Genomic DNA, 27,280 nt, shown 5'->3' with positions numbered 1-27,280 from the left:
TTCGGGTGCCAGCGCGGGTGACAGGTGAGTTGTGGCAGTCAGCAGGCAAATCTTTGCTCCCGAGCGGGCAGGTACTCGCTAAGGGCAATGCTCGCTTATCTCTATTCATTACTCATATTGTGAGATTGCATATTGTTTACCAGCAAATATCATCTCTGATCGTGGGGTCCAGTTTGTTTTCAGATTCTGGCTTTTTGTTTGCTCTCGGTTGGGTATCAAGCTCTCATTTTCCTCGGCATATCATCCAGAGACTAATAGACAAACTGAGAGATGTATCCGGAGTCTGGAACAATATTTGCAGTGTTATGTCTTACAGAATCAGGAGGATTCGTCGGGGTTTTTGCCTTTAGCTGAATTCGCCCTTAACAATAGATCATTGGAGTCTACTGTCACCTTTCTTTTGTAATTATGGGTTCCATCCATGTTTTGGTCCCTTTTCTGAGGAAGTGTTGGAGATATCAGAGGAGAATGATTTCTCCTCTAACATCGAGGCCATGTGGGAAGATGTTCAGAAGAATCTTCAAAGGACGGTTAAACATTTCAAGCGGATGGCAGATAAGAGACGTTCTGAGGAGAATTCATGAATGGGTGAGTGCTGCCTCTGATTGGCTCAGAGCAGGGACCAATGAGAGGCAGCTCTCAGCTGTCATTCAATAGCTGAGAACTGCCTCTGATTGGTTACAGTGCTCAGCCAATCAGAGGCAGCCCGTTCAGCAGGTGGGGATTTAAAATCCCCACCTGCTGAATACTAATGAGAGCAGTTTAGGAGAAGAGTCGGCTGGACGCAGCTGAGCCCCGGCAGCTGCAGAGAGGTGAGTATAGATTTTTTTTAATTTTTTTTACACTTTTTTAGGATGGTTTTCAGGGAAGGGCTTATATTTGAAGCCCTTCCCCAAAAATGACTACAGCGCTTGCCGGCAGCCCATTGCTTTCAATGGAGATGGCTGTATTGCCGGCTCTATTATATTCAATGGGAGAACATCGTGCTCCTCTGTGACAGCTGTGGCAGAGGATCACGATCTTCAGTATATGTTCTCAATGGGGTTGGCGCTGCTGCTGTCGGCCGCATTGAGCGCACATACACAGAACACAGATTTGCTGCAGAATGCAGTTACATGCGTTCTGCGAATTGTTGTGTCCTATAATTTTCGCCGCATGCGTTTGTGCGCATGTAAAATTCGCACATGTGAAACTTCCTATTGAAAAGCACTGGATCTATATAGATGCGGATCTCAAACCGTACTGTCAAACATGCGTACAAACGCCCGTGTGACTGAGCCCTCAATGGGTGGCAGAACCGAATGGAATGTTTCCGTTTTGTTCTGTTTTCGATGTCCGTTTAACGGATCCATTAATAAGTCAGCACGCTCAGAAAGGCAAAAGAATACAAAACGGAACTGTCAAAGATAGATTTAACAGAAGCGACGAAAACCAGCTAAAAGAAACTGCGCGTTTTTAACTGATTCATCTACTGTCTCTGTTAAGCGGAAACCATGGTTACCATTCTTTACCGTTTGAATTCTATTTTGCTATCTACTCCATTTTTAACATAAATAAACAGATTCGTTCATTATGAAGGGCTGATGTGAAGGAGCGCCGATACAGTGTCACTTCTCAGGGCTGCATCTGTCATTTGCTTCATTGTACACAGGGCAGAATGGAGAAGGGGTGAAGACTTTGATAACCCCTCCCATCAACATGACATTAGGACAGCAGAAAACCAAGCCGAGTCAGATGGAGGAGAGCAGATGATGAGGGGGATTCCCACAGCAGTCCTCAAGTCATTTCTGAGAAGCCCCTGAAGTCAGGTTGAGGAGCAGCCTGTGATGAGTCTCCGTGGTAAGTTCTATACTGACTTCTGTGGTGTCTATGAAACTTTTGCAATGACTATTCTTTGTTTCATTTTGTATCACATAATTGTAAAAAACAAATGAACAAGTTAAGATAACAGATAGATCAATATGTTTGGGTATTGATCATTATTACACCTGAGAATATCAGATCCTGTATCTATTATAGATCCATACGTTTATCCCCAGCTCTATAGGATGAACTGCTCAGCACATCTGTTAGTACTGGGATGGAGAAGGTCGTCATTCTGGGGGTGATTGCTGATGATGTGCACTGATATTATTGTATACAGTGTGTATTGTTGGATTATAGTCCTATGTTCTATACTGTGTAGCAGATATCTACTCAATGAAATGGTGTTTGCACTAAATAGTGGTGATTGTATTGAGATCTCCTGAAAGGTCAAACCATTTATAGCTAGCTCAAGAAGAAAATATTACGATTTAAATGTACTAAGCATGGAATATATTTACCAGGGGAAAGCTTAACGAACCATGTATTACATGGACTAACCATATGATGCTGCATGTCACGTCTGGCCAAATCTTTTTGCTTACGACCATCATTGCATCAACAGCAGTCACCTATATGTAGTTTAACTGGAGATTAGAGATGAGCGAATCTACTCATTTCGAGTATTTACTCGATCAAGCACCGCGATTTTCGAGTACTTCAGTACTCGGGTGAAAAGATTTGGGAGGGGGCGGGGGAGGCGTGGCGGCGCGGGGGGTAGCAGCGGGGAACAGGGGGGAGCCCTCTCTCTCTCCCTCTCCCCGCTGCAACCCCCCACTCACCCACGGCGCCCCCCGAATCTTTTCGCCCAAGTACGGAAGTACTCAAAAATCGCGGTGCTCGGGCGAAAAAGGGGCGTGGCCGAGTAGGCTCGCTCATCTCTACTGGAGATAGATAGATATGAGATAGAGAGATAGAGAGATAGATAGATAGATAAATAGATAGTTGGATGGATAGATAAATAGATATGAGATAGATAGAGAGATAGATAGATATGAGATAGATAGAGAGATAGAGAGATAGATAGATAAATAGATAGTTGGATGGATAGCTAAATAGATATGAGAGATAGATAGATAGATATGCGATAGATGGATGGATGGATAGATATGAGATAGATAGATAGATAGATAGATATGAGATAGATAGATAGATAGATAGATATGAGATAGATGGATGGATGGATAGATATGAGATAGATAGATAGATAGATATGAGATAGATAGATAGATAGATATGAGATAGATAGATAGATAGATAGATAGATAAATAGATAGGAGATAGATGGATGGATGGATAGATATGAGATAGATAGATAGATAGATATGAGATAGATAGATAGATAAATAGATAGTTGGATGGATAGATAAATAGATATGAGATAGATAGATAGATAGGAGATAGATAGATATGAGATAGATAGATAGTTGGATAGATAGATAGAGAGATATGAGATAGAGAGATAGATAGATAGATAGATAGATAGATATGAGATAGATAGATAGATAAATAGATAGTTGGATGAATAGATAAATAGATATGAGATAGATAGATAGATAGGAGATAGATAGATATGAGATAGATAGATAGTTGGATAGATAGATAGAGAGATATGAGATAGATAGATAGATAAATAGATAGTTGGATGGATAGATAAATAGATATGAGATAGATAGATAGATAGGAGATAGATAGATATGAGATAGATAGATAGTTGGATAGATAGATATGAGATAGATAGATAGATAGATATGAGAGAGAGATAGGTAGATTTGAGATAGATAGATAGATATGAGAGAGAGAGATATGAGATAGATAGATATGAGAGATAGATGTAAATAATTTTTTTTGCACTACTTAATTCATTAACTTCCATATCATTAGTAACATAGTATTATAGGCTGAAAAGAGACTCACACTCCCCCTGCCTCAACGTTGGTCCAAAAGAAGGCCAAAAAAAACCCAATGAGGTAAAAGCCAATTTTCCTCATTTAAGAGAAAACTATTCCTTCCCGATTCCAAGTTTGGCACTCAGAATAATCCCTGGATTAACAATAGAGATGAGCGAGCACTAAAATGCTCGGGTGCTCGTTACTCGGGATGAAATTTTCGCGATGCTCGAGGGTTCGTTTCGAATAACAAACCCCATTGAAGTCAATGGGCGACCCGAGCATTTTTGTATATCGCCGATGCTCGCTAAGGTTTTCATTTGTGAAACTCTGGGCAATTCAAGAAAGTGATGGGAACGACACAGAAACGGATGGGGCAGGCGAGGGGCTACATGTTGGGCTGCATCTCAAGTTCCCAGGTCCCACTATTAAGCCACAATAGCGGCAAGAGTGGGCCCCCCCCCCCTCCCAACAACTTTTACTTCTGAAAAGCCCTCATTAGCAATGCATACCTTAGCTAAGCACCACACTACCTTCAACAAAGCACAATCACTGCCTGCATGACACTCCACTGCCACTTCTCCTGGGTTACATGCTGCCCAACCCCCCCCCCCCCCCCCCCCCGCACGACCCAGTGTCCACAGCGCACACAAAATTGTCCCTGCGCAGCCTTCAGCTGCCCCCATGCCACACCACCCTCATGTCTATTTATAAGTGCGTCTGCCATGAGGAGGAACCGCAGGCACACACTGCAGAGGGTTGGCACGGCTAGGCAGCGACCCTCTTTAAAAGGGGCGGGGCGATAGCCCACAATGCTGTACAGAAGCAATGAGAAATCCAATCCTGTGCCACCTCCATCTGGAGCTGCACACATGGGCATAGCAATGGGGAACCTATGTGCCACACACTATTCATTCTGTCAAGGTGTCTGCATGCCCCAGTCAGACCGCGGTTTTTTATAAATAGTCACAGGCAGGTACAACTCCGCAATGGGAATTCCGTGTGCACCCACAGCATGGGTGGCTCCCTGGAACCCACCGGCGGTACATAAATATATCCCATTGCAGTGCCCAGCACAGCTGAGGTAATGTCATGTTAAATGCAGGTGGGCTTCGGCCCACACTGCATGCCCCAGTCAGACTGGGGTTCTTTAGAAGTGGACACATGCAGTTACAACTCCGTGTGGACCGACAGCATGGGTGGGTGCCAGGAAGCCACCGGCGGTACATAAATATATCCCATTGCAGTGCCCAGCACAGCTGATGTAACGTCAGCTTTAATGCAGGTGGGCAAAAAATTAATTGGATTACACTGTAGGCGAGGTGTACCAACAGTACTAATGTACCTCAGAAAAATTGCCCATGCCCAACCAAGAGGGCAGGTGAAACCCATTATTCGCTTTGGTTAATGTGGCTTAATTTGTAACTAGGCCTGGAGGCAGCCCAGTTAAAATAAAAATTGGTTGAGGTGAAAGTTTCAACGCTTTAATGAGCATTGAAACGTACCGTATAAAAATTGTTTACAAAAATTATATGAGTGAGCCTTGTGGCCCTAAGAAAAATTGCCCGTTCGGCGTGATTACGTGAGGTTTCAGCAGGAGGAGCAGGAGGAGGAGGAGGAATATTATACACAGATGGATGAAGCTAAAAGGTCTTTTTTTATGGTGATGGAGAACAATGCTTCAATCCGCGGGTGCAGCCTACGTATTGTTTAGGTATCGCTGCTGTCCGCTGGTAGAGAAGAGAAGTCTGGGGAAATCCAGGCTTTGTTCATCTTGATGAGTGTAAGCCTGTCGGCACTGTCGGTTGACAGGCGGGTACGCTTATCCGTGATGATTCCCCCAGCCGCACTAAACACCCTCTCTGACAAGACGCTAGCCGCAGGACAAGCAAGCACCTCCAGGGCATAGAGCGTGAGTTCAGGCCACGTGTCCAGCTTCGACACCCAGTAGTTGTAGGGGGCAGAGGCGTCACGGAGGACGGTCGTGCGATCGGCTACATACTCCCTCACCATCCTTTTACAGTGCTCCTGCCGACTCAGCCTTGACTGGGGAGCGGTGACACAGTCTTGCTGGGGAGCCATAAAGCTGTCGAAGGCCTTAGAGAGTGTTCCCCTGCCTGTGCTGTACATGCTGCCTGATCTCTGCGCCTCCCCTGCTACCTGGCCCTCGGAACTGCGCCTTCTGCCACTAGCGCTGTCGGATGGGAATTTTACCATCAGCTTGTCCGCCAGGGTCCTGTGGTATAGCATCACTCTCGAACCCCTTTCCTCTTTGGGTATGAGAGTGGAAAGGTTCTCCTTATACCGTGGGTCGAGCAGTGTGTACACCCAGTAATCCGTAGTGGCCAGAATGCGTGTAACGCGAGGGTCACGAGAAAGGCATCCTAACATGAAGTCAGCCATGTGTGCCAGGGTACGTGTACGCAACACATGGCTGTCCTCACTAGGAAGATCACTTTCAGGATCCTCCTCCTCCTCCTCCTCCTCCTCAGGCCATACAAGCTAAAAGGATGACAGGCAAGCAGCATGGGTACCCTCAGCAGTGGGCCAAGCTGTCTCTTCCCCCTCCTCCTCATGCTCCTCCACCTCCTCCTCCTCCTCCTCAACGCGCTGAGATATAGACAGGAGGGTGCTCTGACTATCCAGCGACATACTGTCTTCCCCCGCCTCCGTTTCCGAGCGCAAAGCGTCTGCCTTTATGCTTTGCAGGGAACTTCTCAAGAGGCATAGCAGAGGAATGGTGACGCTAATGATTGCAGCATCGCCGCTCACCATCTGGGTAGACTCCTCAAAGTTTCCAAGGACCTGGCAGATGTCTGCCAACCAGGCCCACTCTTCTGTAAAGAATTGAGGAGGCTGACTCCCACTGCACCGCCCATGTTGGAGTTGGTATTCCACTATAGCTCTACGCTGCTCATAGAGCACAGCCAACATGTGGAGCGTAGAGTTCCACCGTGTGGGCACGTTGCACAGCAGTCGGTGCACTGGCAGATTAAACCGATGTTGCAGGGTGCGCAGGGTGGCAGCGTCCGTGTGGGACTTGCGGAAATGTGCGCAGAGCCGGCGCACCTTTCCGAGCAGGTCTGACAAGCGTGGGTAGCTTTTCAGAAAGCGCTGAACCACCAAATTAAAGACGTGGGCCAGGCATGGCACGTGCGTGAGGCTGCCGAGCTGCAGAGCCGCCACCAGGTTACGGCCGTTGTCACACACGACCATGCCCGGTTAGAGGCTCAGCGTCGCAAGCCAGCGGTCGGTCTGCTCTGTCAGACCCTGCAGCAGTTCGGGGCCGTGTGCCTCTTCTCTCCTAAACTGAGTAGTTTCAGCATGGCCTGCTGACGCTTGCCCACCGCTGTGCTGCCACGCCGCGCGACACCGACTGCTGGCGACGTGCTGCTGCTGACACATCTTGATTGCGAGACAGAGGTTGCGTAGGAGGAGGGGGAGGAGGAGGAGGGTGGTTTAGTGGAGGAAGCATACACCGCCGCAGATACCACCACCAAGCTGGGGCCCGCAATTCTGGGGGTGGGTAGGACGTGAGCAGTCCCAGACTCTGACTCTGTCCCAGCCTCCACTAAATTCACCCAATGTGCCGTCAGGGAGATATAGTGGCCCTGCCCGCCTGTGCTTGTCCACGTGTCCGTTGTTAAGTGGACCTTGGCAGTAACCGCGTTGGTGAGGGCGCGTACAATGTTGCGGGAGACGTGGTCGTGCAAGGCTGGGACGGCACATCAGGAAAAGTAGTGGCGACTGGGAACCGAGTAGCGCGGGGTCGCCGCCGCCATCATGCTTTTGAAAGCCTCTGTTTCCACAAGCCTATACGGCAGCATCTCCAGGCTGATCAATTTGGCTATGTGCACGTTTAACGCTTGAGCGTGCGGGTGCGTGGCGGCGTACTTGCGCTTGCGCTTGCGCTCCAACACTTGCGCTAGCGACGGCTGGACGGTGCGCTGAGAGACATTGGTGGATGGGGCCGAGGACAGCGGAGGTGAGGGTGTGGGTGCAGGCCAGGAGACGGTCGTGCCTGTGTCCTGAGAAGGGGGTTGGATCTCAGTGGCAGGTTGGGGCACAGGGGGAGAGGCAGTGGTGCAAACCGGAGGCGCTGAACGGCCTTCGTCCCACCTTGTGGGGTGCTTGGCCATCATATGTCTGCGCATGCTGGTGGTGGTGAGGCTGGTGGTGGTAGCTCCCCGGCTGATCTTGGCGCGACAAAGGTTGCACACCACTGTTCGTCAGTCATCTGCACTCTCAGTGAAAAACTGCCAGACCTTTGAGCACCTCGGCCTCTGCAGGGTGGCATGGCGCGAGGGGGCGCTTTGGGAAACAGTTGGTGGATTATTCGGTCTGGCCCTGCCTCTACCCCTGGCCACCGCACTGGCTCTTCCAACCTGCCCTGCTGCTGCACTTGCCTCCCCCTCTGAAGACCTGTCCTCAGTAGGCTTAGCAAACCAGGTGGGGTCAGTCACCTCATCGTCCTGCTGCTCTTCCTCCGAATCCTCTGTGCGCTCCTCCCTCGGACTTACTCCAATTACTACTACCTGAGTGATAGACAACTGTGTCTCATCGTCATCGTCCTCCTCACCCACTGAAAGCTCTTGAGACAGTTGCCGGAAGTCCCCAGCCTTATCCCCCGGACCCTGGGAACTTTCCAAAGGTTGGGCATCGGTCACGACAAACTCCTCCGGTGGAAGAGGAACCATTGCTGCCCATTCTGGGCAGGGGCCCGAGAACAGTTCCTGGGAGTCTGCCTGCTCCTTAGAATGTGTCATTGTAATGGAGTGAGGAGGCTGGGAGGAAGGAGGAGCAGCAGCCAGAGGATTCAGAGTTGCAGCAGTGGACGGCGCAGAACTCTGGGTGGTCGATAGATTGCTGGATGCACTTTCTGCCATCCACAACAGGACCTGCTCACACTGCTCATTTTCTAATAAAGGTCTACCGCGTGGACCCATTAAATGTGCGATGAATGTGGGGACACCAGAAATGTGCCTCTCTCCTAATCCCGCAGCAGTCGGCTGCGATACACCTGGATCAGGAGCTCGGCCTGTGCCCACACCCTGATTGGGCCTCCGCGTCCTCGCCTGCGTCCACGTCCTCTAGGCCTACCCCTACCCCTCAGCATTGTGTATTACGAGTAGAGCAGAAACAGAACGCTGTAATTAAATGTGCCGCTTATTGGCCTGTGGTTGGAGGCTGACTTCGCTTACGGAACGCACAGCAGAGCCAGGAAAGAATTTTGCACAAGCCTGCTGTAACACTTAGCTGGCTGCGTATTAATTAGGACTACTACCCCCAGCAGAGACGCAGTACACTCAGGACGGTCACAGGCAGCCCAAATAGATTTTTTGGTCCCAATTTTTTTTTGAAAAGCCCACTGCCTATATAGACAGTATATGTCTTTCACCTTTTTCACTGTCCCTGCCTCAGCACTACTGGCCCTATACTATGTAAAATTACTGCAGACTGAGAACACAATGCTCTGCACGGCCGATATACAAAAAAAAAAAAAGTGCAACACTGCAAAAAGCAGCCTCAACAGTACTGCACACGGTCAGATGTGGCCCTAAGAAGGACCGTTGGGGTTCTTGAAGCCTAAAATCACTCCTAACGCTCTCCGTATAGCAGCTCCAGCATCAGCAGCACTTTCCCTGATCTCTGTCAGAACGCATCTGAGGCGAGCCGCGGGAGGGGCCGATTTATATACTCGGGTGACACCTGATCTCGCCAGCCACTCACTGCAGGAGGGTGGTATAGGGCTTGAACGTCGCAGGGGGAAGTTTTAATGCCTCCCCTGTCTTTCTATTGGCCAGAAAAGCGCGCTAACGTCTCAGAGATGAAAGTGAAAGTAACTCGAACATCGCGTGGTACTCGTTACGAGTAACGAGCATCCCGAACACCCTAATATTCGATCGAGCATCAAGCTCGGACGAGTATGTTCGCTCATCTCTAATTAACAACCTTTCAAATTAATCAGTGACTATAACATAATCAACGTTACATTATTTACTTACATAATTTTTCCTTCCTGCTTCCTGGTTTTAGTAGTTAAAATGTTTTTTTTTTATATTTATTGCCCCTTTTACATCCCTATTGAGCCATATTGGTTTTCTCCTATTCCTAACCTTTTTTTCCTGTAAGGTATGAACTGATCACAGTTACATTGTTCCATACGATAAGGTTAAGGGCATCTCTAGGCTCTTTGCCTTCCTAAAGTTTAGTATTTTTGTAGCTACCTGATAACAATTCCCTATTGAAATACTTTCCTTCTATTGCTTCTTGGCAACATGTGTATAAGGGCCTATTTACACGTCTGTAGGCGTCTGCAGCACGTGCACCTGCCGGCGCTGTAAAAGCGCCTGAACGGCAAATGGCCTGGTGCACATACGCTGAGGCCACAATGCTGTGAGGCCTGGGGAGACATTCCCCTTTCCCTCCCCCTCGCCGGCTCACCTCCTCTCTGCTCCCCTCTGGCCATTTGCAATGGGAGGGGGCGGGACAGGGGCGAAGCTAAGCTTCTGCCCCTTGTCCACAGCTTTGCTCCGCCCTGTCCCCTCCCTATTGCAAACAGTGGCAAGGGGCAGAGAGAAGAAGAGAAGGGTGAGGAAGTTTAGCAGGCTCCAATAGGATTCTATGCAGCTGCCGCTGTCGGGATGAAAGTGCCCGGCACAGAAATACACCCCTGTGCACTGATGCATTATAAGCCAATGCATCAGAGGGACGGCGTATATTAGCTGGGGCGTGAAAACCCGGCCAACATACGCCCGTGTGAATAAGCCCTAAAACACCACACATATACCTTGTAATTGGGTATGTATAGCGGTTTCATACGCACCCATAGAGAACAATAGGGCTCTATCGCACGTAATACGCTGTAAAATAGAACAGGCTGCGTATTATACACAATGAATATACACACGTGTGAGTGGATCAGTGAAAACCAATGTACTTTCATTGACTCCATTCACCCTGTATTATGCGTGCGTAATATGCAATGAAATTATGCTTGGGTGCGCCGGGCCTTAACAGTGGTTGTAATGACGGGCATTGGTAAACAATAGGAGATACATTGCCTGCACTAGTTTTAGCTTCCATTGTAGTCATCAATAACACATTTGCATTCAATCAATAGTCAATTTCGTACCCTTCATTAATTACCTATTAGCCATGACATAAAGAATAGAGATGAGCGAGCACCAAAATGCTCGGGTGCTCGTTACTCAGGACGAACTTTTCGCGATGCTCGAGGGTTCGTTTCGAGTAACGAACCCCATTGAAGTCAATGGGCGACCCGAGCATTTTTGTATTTCGCCGATGCTCGCTAAGGTTTCCTTGTGTGAAAATCTGGGCAATTCAAGAAAGTGATGGGAACGACACAGCAACGGATAGGGCAGGCGAGGGGCTACATGTTGGGCTGCATCTCAAGTTCACAGGTCCCACTATTAAGCCACAATAGCGGCAAGAGTGGGCCCCCCCCCCCCTCCCAACAACTTTTACTTCTGAAAAGCCCTCATTAGCAATGCATACCTTAGCTAAGCACCACACTACCTCCAACAAAGCACAATCACTGCCTGCATGACACTCCGCTGCCACTTCTCCTGGGTTACATGCTGCCCAACCCTTCCCCCCCCCCACAGCGCACACCAAAGTGTCCCTGGGCAGCCTTCAGCTGCCCTCATGCCACACCACCCTCATGTCTATTGAGAAGTGCGTCTGCCATGAGGAGGAACCGCAGGCACACACTGCAGAGGGTTGGCATGGCTAGGCAGCGACCCTCTTTAAAAGGGGCTGGGCGATAGCCCACAATGCTGTACAGAAGCAATGAGAAATAGAATCCTGTGCCACCGCCATCAGGAGCTGCACACGTGGGCATAGCAATGGGGAACCTATGTGCCACACACTATTCATTCTGTCAAGGTGTCTGCATGCCCCAGTCAGACCGGGCTTTTTAATTCATAGACACAGGCAGGTACAACTCCCTATTGTGAAGTCCCTGTGGACCGACAGCATGGGTGGCTCCCTGGAACCCACCGGCGGTACATAAAAATATCCCATTGCAGTGCCCATCACAGCTGAGGTAGTAATGTCATGTTTAATGCAGGTGGGCTTCGGCCCACACTGCATGCCCCAGTCAGACTGGGGTTCTTTACAAGTGGACACATGTAGGTTAAACTCCGTGTGCACCTACAGCATGGGTGGCTCCCTGGAACCCAACGGCGATACATAGATATATCCCATTGCAGTGCCCAACACAGCTGAGGTAGTAATGTCGTGCTTAATGCAGGTGGGCTTCGGCCCACACTGCATGCCCCAGTCTGACTGTGGTTCTTTACAAGTGGAAACAGATGCATTTATAATTCCCTGTGGACCCACAGCATGGGTGGCTCCCTGGAACCCACCGGCGGTACATAAATGTATCCCATTGCATTGCCCAACACAGCTGAGGTAGTAATGTCGTGCTTAATGCAGGTGGGCTTCGGCCCACACTGCATGCCCCAGTCAGACTGGGGTTCTTTACAAGTGGACACATGTAGGTTAAACTCCGTGTGCACCTACAGCATGGGTGGCTCCCTGGAACCCACCGGCAGTACATAGAAATATCCCATTGCATTGCCCAACACAGCTGAGGTAGTAATGTCGTGCTTAATGCAGGTGGGCTTTGGCCCACACTGCATGCCCCAGTCAGACTGGGGTTCTTTACAAGTGGACACATGTAGGTTAAACTCCGTGTGCACCTACAGCATGGGTGGCTCCCTGGAACCCACCGGCGGTACATAGAAATATCCCATTGCATTGCCCAACACAGCTGAGGTAGTAATGTCATGCTTAATGCAGGTGGGCTCCGGCCAACACTGCATGCCCCAGTCAGACTGGTAATATGTACCTTAACAGTAACCGCGTTGGTGGGAAATGGCCTCGCCGCCATCATGTCTTTGGGAAGCCTCTGTTTCCACACCCCAGAGACATACCATTAGCAGCGGTATAGGCAGAGCCCAGAATTAGTAACATTTCAGCCGTAGCATTAGCGACAGGCCCCACTAACATATCACTAGCAGCATTATAGGGGGAGCACAGTCTTAGTTCCATTTAAGTCATTGTAGCAGCCTACACAGGCCCCAGGAACAATTCCGAAGCAGCAGTATAGTGGGAGCGCAGTCTTAGTTCCATTTCAGTAGCTGCAGTATAGCCAAGGCCCAAGTTACATTTATGTAGCTAAAGTGTAGGCCAACCCCACACACACTTCTGTACCATGAGTGCAGGCGAAGAACATACAAATTGCTATGATTACACTGTAGGTGAGGGCCCCAAAACATTGGTGTACCAACAGTACTAATGTACCTCAGTAAAAATTGGCCATGCCCAACCACGATGGCAGGTGAAACCCATTAATCGCTTTGGTTAATGTGGCTTAAGTGGTAACTAGGCCTGGAGGCAGCCCAGTTTAACTAAAAATTGGTTCAAGTTAAAGTTTCAACGCTTTTAAGAGCATTGAAACATATAAAAATTGTTTAGACAAATTAGATGAGTGAGCCTTGTGGCCCTAAGAAAAATTGCCCATTCAGCGTGATTACGTGAGGTTTCAGGAGGAGGAGCAGGAGGAGGAGGAGGAATATTAGACACATATTGATGAAGCAGAAATGTCCCCGTTTTGGATGGTGAGAGAGAACGATGCTTCCATCCGCGGGTGCAGCCTACGTATTGCTTACGTATCGCTGCTGTCCGCTGGTGGAGAACAGAAGTCTGGGGAAATCCAGCCTTTGTTCATCTTGATGAGTGTAAGCCTGTCGGCACTGTCGGTTGACAGGCGGGTACGCTTATCTGTGATGATTCCCCCAGCCGCACTAAACACCCTTTCCGACAAGACGCTAGCCGCAGGACAAGCAAGCACCTCCAGGGCATACAGCGCGAGTTCAGGTCACGTGTCCAGCTTCGACACCCAGTAGTTGTAGGTGGCAGAGGCATCACGGAGGACGGTCGTGCGATCGGCTACGTACTCCCTCACCATCCTTTTACAGTGCTCCCGCCGACTCAGCCTTGACTGGGGAGCGGTGACACAGTCTTGCTGGGGAGCCATAAAGCTGTCCAGGCCCTTAAAGACTGTTGCACTGCCTGGGCTGTACATGCTGCTCGATCTCCGCACCTCCCCTGCTACCTGGCCCTCGGAACTGCGCCTTCTGCCACTAGCGCTGTCGGATGGGAATTTTACCATCAGCTTGTCCGCCAGGGTCCTGTGGTATAGCAACACTCTCGAACCCCTTTCCTCTTCGGGAATGAGAGTGGGAAGGTTCTCCTTATAGCGTGGGTCGAGCAGTGTGTACACCCAGTAATCCGTAGTGGCCAGAATGCGTGTAACGCGAGGGTCACGAGAAAGGCATCCTAACATGAAGTCAGCCATGTGTGCCAGGGTACCTGTACGCAACACATGGCTGTCCGCACTAGGAAGATCACTTTCAGGATCCTCCTCCTCCTCCTCCTCCTCAGGCCATACACGCTGAAATGATGACAGGCAAGCAGCATGGGTACCGTCAGCAGTGGGCCAAGCTGTCTCTTCCCCCTCCTCCTCATCCTCCTCATGCTCCTCCTCCTCCTCCTGAACGCGCTGAGATATAGACAGGAGGATGCTCTGACTATTCAGCGACATACTGTCTTCCCCCGGCTCTGTTTCCGAGCGCAAAGCGGCTGCCTTTATGGTTTGCAGGGAACTTCTCAAGATGCATAGCAGAGGAATGGTGACGCTAATGATTGCAGCATCGCCGCTCACCATCTGGGTAGACTGCTCAAAGTTTCGAAGGACCTGGCAGATGTCTGCCAATCAGGCCCACTCTTCTGAAAATAATTGAGGAGGCTGACTCCCACTGCGCCGCCCATGTTGGAGTTGGTATTCCACTATAGCTCTACGCTGCTCATAGAGCCTAGCCAACATGTGGAGCGTAGAGTTCCACCGTGTGGGCACGTCGCACAGCAGTCGGTGCACTGGCAGATTAAACCGATGTTGCAGGGTGCGCAGGGTGGCAGCGTCCGTGTGGGACTTGCGGAAATGTGCGCAGAGCCGGCGCACCTTTCCGAGCAGGTCTGACAAGCGTGGGTAGCTTTTCAGAAAGCGCTGAACCACCAAATTAAAGACGTGGGCCAGGCATGGCACGTGCGTGAGGCTGCCGAGCTGCAGAGCCGCCACCAGGTTACGGCCGTTGTCACACACGACCATGCCCGGTTGGAGGCTCAGCGGCGCAAGCCAACGGTCGGTCTGCTCTGTCAGACCCTGCAGCAGTTCGTGGGCCGTGTGCCTCCTATCTCCTAAGCTGAGTAGTTTCAGCACGGCCTGCTGACGCTTGCCCACCGCTGTGCTGCCACGCCGCGCGACACCGACTGCTGGCGACGTCCTGCTGCTGCTGACACATCTAGATTGCGAGACAGAGGTTGAGGAGGAGGAGGAGGAGGAGGGTGCTTTAGTGGAGGAAGCATACACCGCCGAACATACCACCACCGAGCTGGGGCCCGCAATTCTGGGGGTGGGTAGGACGTGAGCGGTCCCAGGCTCTGACTCTGTCCCAGCCTCCCCTAAATTCACCCAATGTGCCGTCAGGGAGATGTAGTGGCCCTGCCCGCCTGTGCTTGTCCACGTGTCCGTAGTTAAGTGGACCTTGCCACTAACCGCATTGGTGAGGGCGTGTACAATGTTGCGGGAGACGTGGTCGTGCAGGGCTGGGACGGCACATCGAGAAAAGTAGTGGCGACTGGGAACTGAGTAGCGCGGGGCCGCCGCCGCCATCATAGCTTTGAAAGCCTCCGTTTCCACAACCCTATACGGCAGCATCTCAAGGCTGATAAATTTGGCTATGTTGACGGTTAACGATTGAGCGTGCGGGTGCGTGGCGGCGTACTTGCGCTTGCGCTCCAACACTTGCGCTAGCGACGGCTGGACTGTGCGGTGCGAGACATTGGTGGATGGGGCCGAGGACAGCGGAGGTGAGGGTGTGGGTGCAGGCCAGGAGACGGTCGTGCCTGTGTCCTGAGAGGGGGGTTGGATCTCAGTGGCAGGTTGGGGCACAGGGGGAGAGGCAGCGGTGCAAACCGGAGGCGGTGAACGGCCTTCGTCCCACCTTGTGGGGTGCTTGGCCATCATATGTCTGCGCATGCTGGTGGTGGTGAGGCTGTTGGTGGTGGCTCCCCGGCTGATCTTGGCGCGACAAAGGTTGCACACCACTGTTCGTCGGTCGTCAGGCGTCTCTGTGAAAAACTGCAAGACCTTAGAGCACCTCGGCCTCTGCAGGGTGGCATGGCGCGAGGGTGCGCTTTGGGAAACAGTTGGTGGATTATTCGGTCTGGCCCTGCCTCTACCCCTGGACACCGCACTGCCTCTTGCAACCTGCCCTGCTGCTGCCCTTGCCTCCCCCTCTGAAGACCTGTCCTGAGTAGGCGTTGCAAACCAGGTGGGGTCAGTCACCTCATCGTCCTGCTGCTCTTCCTCCGAATCCTCTGTGCGCTCCTCCCTCGGACTTACTGCCCTTACTACTACCTCACTGCAAGACAACTGTGTCTCATCGTCATCGTCCTCCTCACCCACTGAAAGGTCTTGAGACAGTTGCCGGAAGTCCCCAGCCTCATCCCCCGGACCCCGGGAACTTTCCAATGGTTGTGCATCAGTGACGATAAACTCCTCTGGTGTGAGAGGAACCACTGCTGCCCAATCTGAGCAGGGGCCCGAGAACAGTTCCTGGGAGTGTTCCCGCTCCTGAGCATGTGTCATTGTAGTGGAGTGAGGAGGCTGGGAGGAAGGAGGAGCAGCAGACAGAGGATTCGGATTTGCAGCACTGGACGGCGCAGAACTCTGGGTGGATGATAGCTTGCTCGAAGCACTTGCTCTGCCATCCACGACAGGACCTGCTCACACTGCTCATTTTCTAATAAAGGTCTCCGGCGTGGACCCATTAATTGGGCGATGAATGTGGGGACGCCAGAAACGTGCCTCTCTCCTAATCGCGCAGCAGTCGGCTGCGACACACCTGGATCAGGAGCTCGGCCTGTGCCCACACCCTCACTTGGGCCTACGCGTCCTCGGCCGCGTCCACGTCCTCCAGGCCTACCCCTACCCCTCAGCATGCTGTATTACCAGTGATTTCCAAGCCAGGAAAAAAATTGGCGCAAGCCTGCAGCCAAAATAGTATTTTTTCCCTTGTTTTTCAAAAGGACAAGCCACACTGCGTGTATTCAATGAATACTACTACGTTTAATAACTGTGTTGTGGCCCTGCAAATGTGTCAGAGAACTGCAGTGATGCAAAGTTATTCACTACAGAAGATCAGGGATTTCCCATGCAGCAAAAAAATTGGTGCAAGCCTGCAGTAAAACGTAGCTGGCTGCGTCTGATTATTTTTAACGTTCTGCACGCAGCACACACGTACCCAGAGCCCTGAGGACTGTCAGAGGCAGGCGAAATAGAATTTTTTCCCTTGTTTTTCAAAGGACAAGCCACACTGCGTGTATTCAATGAATAATGTATGTCTTCTGGCCCTGCCTACACAATTCTATCCCTGTAGTATTAATGCCGGGTGCAATGGTCTGCACAGCCGGTTTTGAGAAAAAAAAAAAATGCAACACTGCTAACAGCAGCCTGGACAGTACTGCACACGGATAGAAGTGGCCCTAGAAAGGACCGTTGGGGTTCTTGAAGCCTACACTCACTGCTAACACTCTCCCTGCCTAACCACCACTTCTGTCCCTATTGCAGGGCGCAATGCTCTGCAGATCCAATTTTGAAAAAAAAAAAAAAAATTACAGTGCTAACACAGTACTGCACACTATTAGATGTGGCCCTGAGAAGGACCGTTGGGGTTCTTGAAGCCTACACTCACTACAAATACTCTCCCTATAGCAGCTCCGGCACCAGCACTTTCCCTCAGCTAACTGAGTCACAAGGCATCTGAGGCGAGCCGCGGGAGGGGCCGATTTTTATACTCGGGTGACATCTGATCGCCCCAGCCACTCACAGCAGGGGGGTGGTATAGGGCTTGAACGTCACAGGGGGAAGTTGTAATGCCTTCCCTGTCTTTCAATTGGCCAGAAAAGCGCGCTAACGTCTCAGAGAGGAAACTGAAAGTAACCGGAACACCGCGTGGTACTCGTTACGAGTAACTAGCATCCCGAACACCCTGATATTCGCACGAATATCAAGCTCGGACGAGTACGTTCGCTCATCTCTAATAAAGAACTAATGTGCAGCATGTGACCCTCTACTACTCTTTAGATGACATTAATGCGCCTTCCTGCTGTTTTATGTAATGCATTGTTGTATTTTGTTGTAAAGATGGTTTCACAAAATACTTTTTTCTTTCACTTTAGAGACAGAGGGGGTAATTTATTAAGAGTGGACTTTCAATGCTGATCTTAGTATGATCGCAGCCGACGCAGGATGAACTTCGGCCCCTCTGTGTGTCTCCACAGAAATGTATGCCAGATATGATCTTGCGTAGGTTTCTGCTGCCATTTATTCCGGTCTCTGTAATTATCCGTAGATGTGTTGAGGCGGGGCGACAATGCCCGTCCTGACAAGCCACTCCCCCTTTTTAAAAAAGTGGTCTAGGATCGCATAGGCAGGCAAAAGTCTAAAGATATTTTGTGTGCTTCCGCCAAATTTTGCAACTTCTATTTGCCACTTTGAGCATCATAAATCCCCCCTGCAGTTGTTTGAGCCAAAGCCAGAAATAGATCCAGGAGGGATGAGAAGTATACGTCTTTACTTCATATTTCCCGTAGCTTTTCAATCCACTTTTGGCTTTGACTAAATAAACTGCGTGAAAAAATGCAACAAAAACTGCAGCTTTTTTTTCCACAAAAAAACATGATCCTGGATATTTTTAACATTCAGTCCAAAGGGCTTAAACAGACAAACGTGTTTTAGTCTCGCCGTGTGGCCGTGAAAATAACGGGAAGAGACCATTGCTTTCAGTGATTTTGTTTTCACTAGCTCTTTTTTCGGGCATGAATGCTACGCCAGAGAAAAGATAGGACTTGCCCTCTTTCCCGCTCATAGTTAATACTGCAGGCAGTTACTACTAGGGCAGGATCTGTCTTCCCGCTTCTTTTTTCAAAGTCCTGCACTATGGTGCAGAGTTTGAACTGTTGGAGAAAAAAACCCTGTTCATGCACAACTACACTCCGTAGCGGCAAGCATAGTGGCGTATACGGCCGTCTGAAACCGCCCTAATACCACTAGTCTTCTCTAGTAGATTCGATGTGCTCAGGCAGAACCCTCAGCCCAGACCCTAGGGCTTATTCACAGTCAGTATCTTTCATCAGTATTTTGTAAGCCCAAACCAGGAGCGAGTCCAAAATATGGAAGGAATACAAATCTTTCCATCCTACTCTCCCTCTGTACATTCCGCTCCTGGTTTTGGCTCACAAAATACTGATGAAAAATACTGACTGTGAATAAGCCCTAGGACGATATAATATTCTGCCCAGTCTATAGCATTTACATCTGCGGTTTAATTCTCCATCTAGCTGCTTCAGTTTCAGGGCGCCCACCCACTGGCGATTTTTTTTCCCTGCGAAATTCGCAGCATTTTTTTCTCTGCAGGGGTCTATGGGACTTGTAATGTTAAAATCGCGATCGCGCAAAATCGCGATTTCGCGGTAAATTGCGATTTTGCGCGATCGCGATTTTAACATTACAAGTCCCATAGACCCCTGCAGAGAAAAAAATGCTGCGAATTTCGCAGGGAAAAAAATCGCCAGTGGGTGGGCGCCCTCAATCTGATTGTATGTTTTCTGTTTCTATTCAGTTTCTTAAACTGGAACAAAGGCCCAGAATGCTGCGTTTTTGCTTCGAGCTTAAGAAAATGGAACGGTTGCTTTGCAGGTTTTTCAGCATTGTGGTCAGCGAGGGTCAGACAGAAACAGAAAGGTGTCCGTTTTTTTCCATTTTTCTATCTGCTCTTCTTTCAGAACATCTTCAGAGGCAAAATAATGGAATTATGAAAAACTGATTCATTTAAACTTATTAAAAAGGAAATTAAATGGAAATTAATATAAAGTTCTTTCTGTTTTCCTGCGGATTCTGTGGACGAATCTGTTAATAAACCAGAGACTCCTTTCATTCATTTCCGTCTGATTTCTGTTTGGTATTCAGGAGTTAAGAAAAAAACAGGATCTTTCTAAATGGAAAGAAAAATGCAGATCTGAAGGCGCCCGATTCATGTTATTGACTAAAGCAGTGACTGGATCCCAACACCGTAAGGAAGAAGGCTGCTGGGATCCATTGCTGTCTGGGTTTACACATGATGGATGGGATAATGGGTTACTGGAGCATCGGTGTGTCTGCAGTCCTGCAGCTGCTCTATATAACTCAGGGGCCTTAAAAAATCCAACAAAAATGAGTCATTGTAGATTTATTTCCAACTTCAATGTGAAAGGCCCCCTGCACACGGGCGGAAATTCTGCACACGCTAAAACTAATACTTTGTTGATGATCCTATTGACTTTCTGTCAGCATTCAGTCTTTTTGGGTCGGTGTCTATCAGCATGGCACATCTTGACTTGGCAATCTTTCCCCACTCTTACTTGCAAAGGCGCTCCAAATCTGTCAGATTCAACGGCATCTTGTGTGTAGCGCCCCTTAAGGTCAATCCCCAGATCTTCAATGGAATTTAGGTCTGACTCTGGCTGGGCCATTCTTTTGTTAATTTGGAGGTCTGCTTTTGGTCTGTGTCGTGCTTAAAGGTGAAATTCCTCTTCATCTTCAGCTTTTTAGCAGAGGCCTGAAGGTTTAGTGCCACAATGGTCTGCTATTTGGAACTGTTCATAATTCCCTCCATCTTGACTAAAGCCTCAGTTCCAGCAGCAGAAGTCAGCCTCAATGCTGCCTCCACCATCTTCACTGTGGTTATGGATTTCTTTTGGTCATGCACAGTTTTGCCTTGCCTTGCGCCAAACATACTTTTTGAAATTATGGCCAAAAAGTTCCCCCGTCGTCCCATCAGACCATAACATGTTCTGCTACATATTTCTGTCAGACTTTATGTAGGTTTTTGGCAAAATATAGCCGGGCTTGGATGTTTTTCTTTGTTAGAAAAGGCTTCTGTCTTACCACCCTACCCCACAGCCCAGACATATGAAGAATACGGGAGATGGTTGTCACATGCACTACACAACCAGCACTTGCCAGAAATTCCTGCAGCTCCTTTAATGTTGCTGTAGGCATCTTGGCCTCCTGGACTAATTTTCTTCTGGTCTTTTCATCCGTTTTTGAGGGACGTCCAGTTCTTGGTAATGTCACTGTTGTGCCAAATGTAATCCACTTGATGACCATCTTCACTGTGCCCCATGGTATATGTAATGCATTGGGAGTATTTTGGTCCCCTTCTCCTGACTGATGCTTTCAACAATCAGATCCCTTTGATCTGCTGTAAGATCTTTACAGACTAACTAAGAAAATGTCAGGAAATCCTCCTAAAAGAGCTGAACGTTATATGGGGTACGTCAGACTCACTGTAAATAATGGCGGCGGAGTGCGGACTGCTATTAACATGAGTTTAAATGTGATTGGCTAATTCTGAACACAACCACATCCCAAATATAAGAGGGTGTGAACACTTATGCAACCACATTATTTAGGTTTTGTCTTTTTTTTTCATCCTAAAAGATTTCAGTTGTTTTTTTCCACTGGAATTCTACAGATAACGGGTCACAGATTTTTTTACATGATAAAACCCTGGTGTTTTAACAGGGGCGTGCAGACTAGAGATGAGCGAACGTACTCGTTTAGGGCGATTTCGCAATCGAGCACCGCTTTTTTCGAGTAACTGACTACTCGGGCGAAAAGATTCGAGGGGCGCTGGGGGGCGGCGTGGTGGAGTGGGGGGTAGCAGTGGGGAACAGGGGGGAGCCTCTCTCTCTGCCCCCTCCCATTTCCCTCTGCAACCCCCCGCTCACCCCCGGCGCCCCCCGAATCTTTTCGTCCGAGTAGTCAGTTACTCGCAAAAAGCGGTGCTCGATCGCGAAATCGCCCTAAACGAGTACGTTCGCTCATCTCTAGTGCAGACGTTTTATATCCACGGCATGTAAAGTGATGGCTGTACTCTGATGCCCAGTGCCTGCTCCTGGCCCACTAGTGAACCTTTACATTGTGTTTGTTCAGTCTTTTCTTCACTCCGGAGGAGCTGCTGTTTGACCGGGGCTTTACATGCCTTGTAAATGATACGGCTGCTGTACTCCTATTTTTGCAGCTCTTGTTAAGTGTTTCCCAGAGCCGGTCTCCCATCTGTTGAGGACAATTTGCTCTCTGCAGCTTCCTACAGAACACACAAAATGTTGATGCAATCTAATTCTTTTCTTGGAAGACAAATAGCCACATGATTCGCATTATGGGGAAGAGGTCGTTCTGGGAAGGCTGGGTGCAGCAGTTTATGTTTGCAAGGGTATTTGCACTATGTGACACCTCTCATGGGGTGTTTGCAAATGAATGAATGAAAAAGACTGAGTTCCTTCATTCTTGGAAGTAGAGCTAAACTGTAATCTGTAAATGACCCCAGACAGCATTACTGGATTGCATCCAGCCCTGAAGTGCCAAGAGTGGAGGGTGCAGGGCAAGATGAGACATACAATGATGTAGGATTCTGCTATCAGGTTCATATTACCTGAAACACGGGCAGCATGAACCAGGATAGGGAGGCCTGCTGCCACTGCGGGTGTTTTATTCTGAAATATTGTGGCATTTCAAATTAATACGCTTTGAGATTTGATTTTGACATATCATAGCAACATGTCGAAAATTTTGATCAATAGTGGTCCAGGGTGCTGAGAGGTCCACTGATCTCTAGAACGAAGGGGTAAGCACTATGCCTCTTTGGCTGTGATCATCACTCCTTGGCTCTCCTTGTTGGCTGTAAATGGGTTCATAGAAGTTTTAGATCTTCTTTCCTGAGAGTTTACTATCTGCAATAGAGCTGAACTGCGATCAGTCAGACGTCACCACATCTCATTCAGATTCATGAAGATGGTAATCACACTAGGAAGGAAAATGTGATACAAATATTTTGTGAGGCTGAAGAACTTACTATATGTCACTTGTTCTTCGTTCACAGATAATGGGTCTTCTAACAAACTCAACTCTGAGTGATGTGACTATAAAGACATGGACTCCTGAGACTTCTGGTCCTCTTTCTCTTCACTTGAATGTATCTTCATCTCCTACTTTTAATGGATGTGATATCCAAGATGGACTCTTGACGTGGCTGCTTCCTGTGGTTTTCTCACTTGTTTGTGGACTGAACCTCTTGAGTAACATTCCGGCTCTGTTTGTCTTCTGGAGAAACTGTCAAAAAAGTACATCTATGACCATATACATGAGGAACCTGGCAATAGCTGATCTCCTTTTAGCACTATGCTTACCTTTCCGTATCGCCTATCAGAACAGTAATGGTCCTCTGCTCTTGTGCCATATCATAGGTGCCTTCTTCTACTTGAACATGTATGCAAGTATCATGTTCCTGAGCCTCATCAGTATGGACCGCTATCTTAAAATAATCAGGCCTCTACAACAGTACAAAATCCATAGAGTGCAATGGAGCTCAAGGGCCACTTATATAGTCTGGCTGATCAATGTCGTTTGCATTTTCCCATTGTTACTTGAAAACAAGGAAAATGAACCTTGTAGCCAAAAGTGCTTCCATTTCAAAAAGAAGGGGACTGTGTCAGCCGTCATCAACCTGACTGCCGTTATGGTTTTCTTTGTTCTTCTTTCTCTTTTTGTCTATTCTTATGCAAAGATCTCTGTAAAACTCCACAGAGCGTCTTTGATGAAGAATCAGCCCCAAACCAAACGGAAAAGTAATCGGGCAATGAAAATGTCCTTCGTTGTTCTACTCATCTTCATTGTGTGCTTTGTCCCTTATCACTTGGTGCGTGTGCCCTATATTCTGGCCCAGATAAATATCATCTCCAAGCTGCCCTGGAAGCAGACTTTGCATATTGCTAATGAATTAGTGCTCTGTCTATCTACACTCAACAGCTGCCTGGACCCGGTCATCTATTTCTTCTTGTCCGACAGCTTCAAAAGAGTTGTAATTGCCACTTTTCAAGGAAAACTCAAAGTCATTATGAACAAACAAGTGTCAAACTGCAACAGATCTGTTAGTGAAATGTGAATGTGGACTGTGCAATGTGTATAGCCTGTGCCTATAGTAGCACCTGCTACCCAGTCATGGGTCGCATGGAAAGACCCTATGTGGTTTATAGGAGGAAATACAGGTTTATGCAATCACCCTTTTTATTCCCATATGTGTACTGGAAGGACTTTACGCTACTTTGTACTATATGAATATGGAGATACAATAGATGCTTTAGTGTATCCTCAAAATACCGTACCTGGTATCAATAGCTGAGCTCTAAGAAGAAATGTCAAAATGAATTTCATCCTTCTGATCTTAAACATGGTTGATATAGATGAATTAGATATATAATATGATATAGTTGATATAGATGAATTAGATATCTCTTTGATGGGTCTAGAACAGTTGGTTTTCTCAATGGGAAGAAAGGAAAAAGCTGTTGCCTGACTCCTCATGTGGCTTATCTCCCCCAAGAACGGAAAGATCGGGCATGTTGAAATCTAGCTGCCTGATTCTTCTCTCCCCTGAAATCTGCCAATGGAGGAGTTAAGAGGCCAAAGATTTGTGCCTTTAGTTGACAATAACTTAGAGGGTTTGGCCAGTTTAAGGTTACTTAACTGCAATTTGACCACATACCAAGACCATGGTACAAAATTCTCTGCTTCCAATGTTTTAGATGACTAAACCGCAACAATAATATATTGTATACAAAGAGATAATGACAGAGATACAATTTTTTTAAACTTGTTTTATTGAACAATAAATATACCACACAGTATATGAGTAGATAACTTTGTATACATCATACGTAACATAGTAACATAGTTCGTTAGGCTGAATGAAGACGATGTCCATCTAGTCCAGCCTGTCTATCCTGTGTTGATCCAGAGGAAGGCAAAAAACCCCAAGAGCAGAAGCCAATTAGCCCTTTTGGGGAAAAAAATTCCTTCCCGACTCCCTAATGGCAATCAGACTGTCCCCTGGATCAACCCCTAAAATTTCCTACCTAACTGTAACCCGGATTAACAATTAACCTAAGATTTATAACCTATTATATCCTTCCTCTCCAGAAAGACATCAAGTCCCCTTTTAAACTCCTCTATGGATTTTGCCATCACCACTTCCTCAGGCAGAGGGTTCCACAGTCTCACTGCTCTTACAGTAAAGAACCCCTTTCTATGTTGGTGATGAAACCTGCTTTCCTCTAAATGCAACGAGTGCCCTCTTGTTACCGTCGCAGTCCTGGGTATAAACAGATCATGGCAGAGATCCTTGTGTTGTCCCCTCATGTACTTATACATGGTTATTTGGTCACCACTAAGCCGTCTTTTTTCTAGAGTAAATAATCCCAGTTTGGATAGCCTCTCTGGGTTTCCCAGGTTAAGGGAGAATTACACAGGTACATTGTTGACAACAGACATAGGAATACAATGCATTAGTGTGTTAGATTACAGTGTCAGTAGAGATTGACATTTGGCACCCAAATCATTAACCAGCCCTAGATACAGCTCTATTCAATAAACCTTGGAATAAATCTTGTGTAAAAGTTGTGCCCATTGAGCCACCCCCCCCCCCTCCCCCACACCTTGTGGAATTTCTCTGGGCATTTTCTATTTTTATAGACTATGTTCTCATACGGCAAGGTGGAATTAACAATATTCTGCCACATTGAGAGCGTTGGGGAACGCCTATCCATCAGCGTAAGGCTATCGCTTTGCGGACCAGGACAACAAAACATTAGTAAGAAATATCTGATCATGAAATTCCCAGCGCTCCTCATCCAAAACACCCAACAGGCATATGAGCGGGTCTGGTGGAATTGGCACCTCCATTAGCTGGCTTAGAAATTCTGCAACCTCCCGCCAATATGTGTAGATATCTGAGCAGCTCCATATTAAATGATTCAAATTTGCCCCCGGTGCTTGGCATCGACGACATTGGTTGGTAGACACCCTGTGCATGTTATAAAGCCCAGTCGGTGATTGATAGCACTGATGCAGTATATACAATTGAGTTAATTTATTATTTGCAACATCCCATTGCTCACCAATAAGTTCCTTTCATCGATCTATCACCGACATTGGCATATAGGAAATTCTAGAATGCAATAGATGGGTGTACAATGCCGATATCAGACCCCCGGGGCCTTAAGTGCGCATTATGTCTATCAGAAGGTATAGAGAAAGAGGTTGTATTGGTTCTGGGAATTGTGCAGTAAGAGCGTGCCGGAGTTGCAAATATCTATAGAATCCAGTCCTCGGGGTATGATAAAACTGCTGGAGTTGTTTAAAGGAAACTAGTACCCTGTTACTATATAGATGCTCCAATGTGGTAACTCCCAGGTTCACCCAGAACTGCTTATCTGGTAGATTCACAAGATGTGGGAGCGTTCTATTATCCCACTAATCTAACATTTGTGCGCCCGTTCAGCCGGCATGGGCCAAGCACATATACGCCAAGGCCGCCATGCCATTGCCCCTCCCCTCCAGCTGTTTGTACTGGGAGGGGGTGGGGGCGGAGCGAAGCTCCTGCCCCCTCCCCTTGTCCGTAGCCAGCAATGGGAGGAGGAGGGATGGGGAGGTGCTTAGCTCTGCCCCCTCCTACCCCCTCCCATTGCAAACCACCGGAGGGGAGGATAAAAGAGGAAGGGAGTTTTGCAGTCACACTCCTAAACTCCCTCCCACTTCCTTTCTTCGCCTGCTGTCATTGGTTCCCATAGGAGCCCATGCAGCGACTGACGTATTCCATCCAGAAAGATAGTTCCTGACAGAACTACGGCCATGTGATCTGATGCATTGGAATCCAATACATGAGATCATAGCGTATATCGGACGGATGTGAAAACGGCGGCCGATATACGCTTGTGTGAAAGAGCCCCAAAGTGAATAGAGAACGCCCTACCACCATTATATCATAAATTCTGTGAAAGTGTGGTTTATTATAGGATACTAGAAAGGATACTAAGGTCCTGTCGACTCTTGAAACAACCTATACCCTTCATAGAATGAAACTGTCCTGGCAATCAGATGATCGCTGCGGGTCCAGGTCTCTCACCCCAGCTGATCAGCTGCTATCATCATAGGGAGCTCCATTTGAACCCTTTAAGTAAAAGTATTACCTAGTGGCCTTTAGTCTCTTTCCAGTGGTTCTCCATGCTGGTTCATATGGTGGTGGGGGGGGGGGGGGGGGAACCCCAAGCTGTGAACCCCAAGCTGTGAACCCCAAGCTGTGAACCCCAAGTTGTGAACCCCAAGCTGTGAACCCCACTCTATGATGTCCTTATATTTAGATGGAACAACCTATTATAAAGTGTTGCACAAGATTATTAAATAATTCCGCTTTATTTAGCAGCGCCGCTCGTGTCCGTGGGCTGTGCTGGTATTGCAGGCTGAATACATTGTGATATCTCTGTACATGTAATTGACCATA

General features: G+C 48.2%; 1 protein-coding gene across 1 annotated transcript; it reads left to right on the top strand.

The window, feature by feature from the left end:
- The first annotated feature begins 1,676 nt into the window (after positions 1-1,676).
- LOC136580958 (probable G-protein coupled receptor 34) lies at positions 1,677-27,027 on the top strand. The gene is made up of 2 exons (XM_066581904.1): positions 1,677-1,839; positions 22,826-27,027. The coding sequence occupies exon 2, from the start codon at positions 22,829-22,831 to the stop codon at positions 23,885-23,887; it is 1,059 nt and encodes a 352-aa protein (XP_066438001.1). The 5' UTR covers positions 1,677-1,839; positions 22,826-22,828; the 3' UTR covers positions 23,888-27,027.
- Positions 27,028-27,280: the final 253 nt, after the last annotated feature.

This window comes from Eleutherodactylus coqui, chromosome 10 (assembly GCF_035609145.1).
Source record: "Eleutherodactylus coqui strain aEleCoq1 chromosome 10, aEleCoq1.hap1, whole genome shotgun sequence".
NCBI classification, from domain to species: domain Eukaryota; kingdom Metazoa; phylum Chordata; class Amphibia; order Anura; family Eleutherodactylidae; genus Eleutherodactylus; species Eleutherodactylus coqui.
Note: the sequence above shows the minus strand (reverse complement) of the source record. Positions and strands in the feature narration are given on the sequence as shown.